The 6,313-nt window shown below is 39.4% G+C and overlaps 1 protein-coding gene across 1 annotated transcript; it reads right to left on the reverse strand.

Moving 5' to 3' along the window:
* Positions 1-549: 549 nt before the first annotated feature.
* Positions 550-4,413, reverse strand: fabp7a (fatty acid binding protein 7, brain, a). Its single transcript, XM_064335545.1, has 4 exons — positions 4,208-4,413; positions 3,677-3,849; positions 1,016-1,117; positions 550-850 (listed from the first exon to the last, which is right to left on the reverse strand). The coding sequence occupies exons 1-4, from the start codon at positions 4,278-4,280 to the stop codon at positions 800-802; spliced, it is 399 nt and encodes a 132-aa protein (XP_064191615.1). The 5' UTR covers positions 4,281-4,413; the 3' UTR covers positions 550-799.
* Between the last annotated feature and the right edge of the window lie 1,900 nt (positions 4,414-6,313).

Genomic DNA, 6,313 nt, shown 5'->3' on the forward strand with positions numbered 1-6,313 from the left:
TTTGTATTTATGTTAGGATGTTTTGTGTGTGATGTCATGTTATCTTATATGTCATCTTATCATGAAACAAAAATAAAATCATACAAAAAAGAATTGAAATAGTATTATTTATTTATATTTTATTATTTTTGCACTTTTAGACCTCCACAATTCCTAGCAACTGGCAAGTGCTCATTGATATTTTTTTACTTCAAGGATTTCTTATTGTTGCTATGGTTGCACATTTTATTTGAATTGTTTCCCATTGCTGGGCATGCAATCTATTAATTAATTTAATAAATGAACGTTTTTTTTAAAACTTATGCTTTTTTCAGTTTTTTGTGATTTTCAACAATGTCGTGTGACTGCACTGGGACTTCATCAAATGTTGTCCCTTACAAACACCCAGCCTTAATGATCAGTAATCTCAAGTATTTCACCTTAGAATTCACCAGAAACAATCTTTTCACAGCTGTTCTTTATGCACTTAAGCCCCCAATATTCAAATGAAAGTTAAGTTACATCCTTGCCTTCATGGAACAGTTAATCAGAAAAAGACACTCCAAAAAATCACATCCAGAAAATTTATTTCACTCTGTTTTGTACATGTTTACAAACTGTATGATGATTTAGTTTGAAAATCTTCATGCAAAAACAGAAACTCCACAGATTCCGTGTTGTATATAGAATTTCATAAATAGTTTTAATGAGCTAGAATAGTAGTTTTTTAAGTTGATGAGGTGTATCTCAATGCTTACAGAAAAAAAGAAGTTTTTTCTGAGGTCCAGTAAACAGTACTGAAATTTGTTGATTGGTCCAGTTATGCCTTTTCATAGGTGCGCACAGACTGGATGTCCTCAAAGGTCAGGGTCTGTGAACAAAAATTGTGAAAGATTGGTGATAGCTAAGTGACAACTTTCTGTTCAGCATGTTGAAGATATCCTGTGACATCGTTGCTGAATTCTACCTAATCCACAATACATATTATTTCACATGGATTGCACACAATCTAGAAAAAACAATATTCTTGGCTTACCATGACCATTTTCCCGTCTTTGATTTCTCGGACGAACTTTGTCTCTTTGCCATCCCATTTCTGCACGTGAACCAGTTTGTCACCCTCCAAACTCACGGTTGACTATGGTAAAAGGGAAATAACAATAAATAACATAAATCTCCCATCTGTACAAAACCGCTAACATTTTCACCTACCCTACTGAAATATTGTGCGTTATCACCTGTGTGTCCATAAAAAGAAGCACCATTAGGGAACTTGGTTATTTTAGGATACGTATGTCCATTAAAAAAAGCACTGCTAGTGAACACAGTTATTTTAGAGTACATATGCATGCAGCATGTAGGCCTAGTAGGGTAGCACTTTGTTGCATACCCTTTAATTTCAGTTTTTGTGACCTACAATATTACCCCCACACAAAAAGAATCCCTTGTAAAAAACCGCCCTTTCATTGATCAAATTGTCTTGGAGTCAAAATTTCACACATGGCACAGTTTCGAGAACAAAAGAGTTGGCAAGATCATTAATAAGTATAAATAGCCTACACACCATGTATATATTGTAATATCAAAACTATCTTTTACACAGAATTTGACATTGATACATACAGATAATGAAAGCTGAGACATAAAGTAGTCGCTACGTGTGACTGGTGACAAACGACAGTAGCCAAGGTCTCGGTAGCTCAATGAAACTCCGGTGCTAGTTTTTTACCTTATGTTTAAAAGCGTAAAATCATAAGAAACACATTAGCATTGTACATCACTTTGGATGAAAGCGCCTGCCAAATAAATGTAATGTAATGTTGTAGCCGCGAAAGCAGCTGAGGTGATTGTCTGGTGACAATAAGCTGGCTAAAGTTAGGTTCCAAACGATGCAGTGCTGTCATCTAGAATGTAAAAGCTTCATAACTATATTTTTACTCTGAATTTGGCACTAAGACATACAGATTATGAAAGCCAAGATAGTGGTCTGCTAAAATAAAATGACAAACATCAATTTATATGAAACTGGCCATAGACTTCCCCTAACTTTCACCTGATTGTGAAATAATGGCTCTAATGTCCTCGCTGTCCAGCACTGAGATGTGTACGTGCATGTTTTTGGAGGGTGGGGATTTGGAGGGAGAGCTGAGGGGAGGGGGTGGAACTTCTAACTCTCTCTTGCTCATTTCTTCAAATTAACATACTGCACCTTTAATTTGTGCACACGATTTATATCTACAACAGACATTTAGCAGACATTCTTATCCAGAGCGACTTTGTATCCATTTATACAGCTGGATATGTACTGAAGCAATTCAGGTTAAGTACCTTGCTCAAGGGTACGATGGCAGTGTCCTACCCAGGAATCAAACCTATGACCTTTCGGGTACAAGCACAGTTCCTTACCCACTGTGCTACACTGCCACTATACTGTGTGTGTGTACATAACATGTCCAGCACCCCCAGCCACCCTGACCAGGATAAGCGAGTATAGATAATGGATGCATGGATGGATGTATATACACACACGAGATAAATAAAAAATAAAAAAACTGAATAAATGAGTGGAGAACCATAACAAATGCAAATGTTTCAATACAGGTGTACTGCATGATACAATTAAGCAATTAACATCCTCTCATGCTCTGTGGCATGTATAAAAATGCTGAGCAGGCCCAGCTGACCTTGATTTTGAATCAAGATAGCAAGAGAAAAAGATCTATGTGACTTCGAAAGAGGGTCCATTATTAGGGCACGGATGGCAGGAGCTTCAGTCACAAAGATTTCTCAACTGGCTAGTGTTTCAATAGAACAGTGACTAATGTGACATCTGCATTTAGACCTATGGGAAAGACATCAGTAAATGGGGTTAGAAATTGTGGTCGAAAGTGCACATTCAATGACCGCGATGCATGTGCACTAGTGCGAAACTTTGCGGGATTTTTTAAAAACTGTTTTGAGGAAAAAACGATTCTGGAAGTCATTTCGTGTAAAATACTTTATTTTTATTTACAACAAATGAAGTAATACGTAATTTTAATAAGTTATATGTCCGTGAAAGGTTAGTATGGTTTTCAGAGTGTATTCTAGCAGTGACTGGATACTAGATGGCCAAAAAACACGATGTCTGTATAATGTAACAGTAGTTGTAGTTATGCCGCCTGAGTTGCTATAACAAAAAACGTGCTTTTTACTGTTATATTTTTACGGAGTGCCATCCAATGAGAAAACGAGAGCCAAATAGCACACAAATTCGATATCCGTTAACTAAAGCAGGAGACACCGTAGATGGCCACTTGTCACTGTTAGTGCTTGTACAAATATGAATAAAACCGAGAAAGCACATGCAAACACTTGGTGTGTCCCCCTGCGCCTTTTCTGTATGTAAAGGTTCATACGGTTCAGACGCTTTCAATTTCTTAGTGGAAGGTATCATGCCACAGTGCACACAGGGCTTCTGAACACTGTTTAAATATTGCTGCTTATTCAGCAGCATCTTTCAACCGTTCAAACTGCAGTACAGACAATTTAACACAACAGTAAGAGGTTGTCGAACCAGCGACGGGCGGGTGCACTGTGATCTGGTACGACGAATGGACATTCGAAATCTGTCTAATGAAAGAATAGGCATGCATGCATGTTCATCGCAGGCAAATCGCATACAGCTCAACGGACTTAATCGAGTGAACGCACTTACTTTGCAATTTCTATCGTCTGCGGTAGTTTCATCGAACTCCTCTCCGAGTTTGAAACATATTTCAGTGTTCTTGAAAGTACTCAGTGTTTTCACAGTGACTTTCCCCCCATCTTGGCTAATAACGACAGTTGGCTTCGTAACGTTGCCGACTTGTCTTGTTGCAAAACCAACTCCTGTTTGACAGAAATAAAAATAGCGATATCACAGCATCATCAAGTAACCTACCACTGCAACAATCGTTTCTAAACATGCAAGCAGGTACAACAACGGAGTGGCTGACTTGTAACCGTACAAGACCTTGCGCTGCTCAGTCTTTCCGATTCCCAGTTCTTCCCATCTATGCGATTACAATGGTCACGATAATCCGAAATAGCCTACATGAGAATTTATGAGAGAATGTCATTCAGTGTAGATTATGTGTGTGTGTGTGTGTGTGTGTGTGTGTGTATGTATATATATATATAATTTACTGTTATATACACTGAATTACATATTTACAGAAATCTTCCGTTAAATTTTCCCATAACTCACCAAGCGCCTTCATGTACTCATCAAAATTCTGACTGTCCACCAACTTCCAAGTGGCACAGAAAGCATCAACCATGCTGATATACTTTTGAATTCTGCGTGAAACAGAAAATGAGGTTTTTAAAAAGAGTTGATTTGTAGTTGACAAATAGTCCCTGTAGGATTACGTACACTTGCCATTCCCAAATTCCAAACCTACAAATTAATACATCTTCGTGGGGGGCGGAGATAAAGGCAAGGCGAAATCTGTATGACCTGATTGGACGTTACTGCAAAGTCTCTGAACTGTGATTGGTTCAGAAGGGTGGCGAGAACATAGCCTTGTGCATTGGTCATTTATGGGGCTTAATCTCATAACGAGCTTTAGTCAGACGTGTTGTAGCCAGAATGGATAAATAGACATCTTTTGTGTTGACATAATTCGTACTAATTGAAGAACAGCTGCTCATATGTACCTTATTAGTTGTTTTAGCCGGCATATACATACAGTGATTGTAGGTTTTCTTATTAAAAAGAGAGATACCCTTTAGTAAAATCAGAGAATCTACAATTTAAACACATGTGAATTGTTTGATTACAAAATTGTGGAGTACAGAACCAAATCGAGCATAAAATATCTTTGTCACAAACATTATGAAGGGCACGGTAAATCTTTTTTTTTTTTTTAACTTTTATATACATATAAACACTATATGGTTAAAGTATGTCACACCCATTGCTAACAGGTGTCTAAAACCAAGCATGCAGCCATGCAATCTCCATAGACAAACATTTACAGTAGAATGGTGGCTCAGTGGCTTTCAACGTGGTACTGTCATAGGGTGACACCTTTTCAACAAGTCAGTTCACCAAATTTCTGCCCTGCTAGAGCTGCCCCGGTCAACTGTAAATGCTGTTATTGTGAGGTGGAAACGTCAAGGAACAACAACAGCTCCATCGCAAAGCGGTAGGCTACACAAGCTCACAAAACAGGATCGCCAAGTGCTGAAGTGTGTAGCACATAAAAATCGATGATCCTTGGTTGCAACACTCACTTTCAAGTTCCAGACTGCTGCTGGAAGCAACATCAGCACAATAACTGTTTGTTGGGAGCTTCATGAAATGGGCAGCCGCACGCCCGCCTAAGACTAACATGTGCAATGTCAAGCATCGACTGGCTTGGTGTAATTCTCACCGCCATTGGACTCAGCAGTGGAAATGCATTCTCTGAAGTGATGAATCACGCTTCACTATCTGGCAGTCTGACAGAGGAATCACGGTTTGACAAATACCAGGAGAACGCTACCTGCCCGAGTGCATTGTGAATGCCCGAATGTATACTGTAAAGCTTGGTGGAGAAGGAATAATGGTCTGCAGCTGCTTTTCATGGCTTAGTTCCAGTGAAGGGAAATCTTAACGCAACAGCATACAATAACATTCTCTGACAATTGTGCGCTTCAACATTTGTGACAACAGTTTGTGGAAGATCCTTTCCTGTTCCAGCATGACAATTTTCTGAGTTTGGTGGGGAAGAACTTGACTGCCCTCCACAGGGATGAATGAACATCAATCCCTGCATCCTGTAGAGTGTTTCTGATCTGTCTAAAGCCTGCAACATTAGTGCTTATTTTACTTACACTACAGGACAAAGGTCTAGAGGACAGATGAGACCATACACGACTTGTATAAGGGTGACGGAGAGAGTGAAGTGTGGAAGCCCAAAGGAACTGCCCAAGATCCAAAGCACCCCCTCCCCCCACCCCTCATCTGTGAAACATGGTGGTGGGGGTGTTAAGGTTTGGACATGTATGGCTACCACAAGTACTGGCTCACTTGTCTTTATTTACGATGTAACTGAAGGCTGGCTAATATGGCTGGTAGCTGTATGTGGACACCCCTTAGCCCCTTAGTCAGGGGCTGTTTTTCATGGTTTGGGCTTCGCCGGATTCTTTTTATTTTCATAGCTAAGTGAGAAAGAACTTCTCGAAAGTCATGAACAAAGCCGGAGTATGGGTCAGGAGGTCTGTAGGCAGTCACCAGGAGAATAGTCTGAAGAAGAAGGCAGTTCCTACCATAATCAGGCTGAGAAAGGTTTATGAATAGCACTTCAAAGGAATCAAATAAAAATCT

This window comes from Anguilla rostrata, chromosome 1 (assembly GCF_018555375.3).
Source record: "Anguilla rostrata isolate EN2019 chromosome 1, ASM1855537v3, whole genome shotgun sequence".
NCBI classification, from domain to species: Eukaryota; Metazoa; Chordata; class Actinopteri; order Anguilliformes; family Anguillidae; genus Anguilla; species Anguilla rostrata.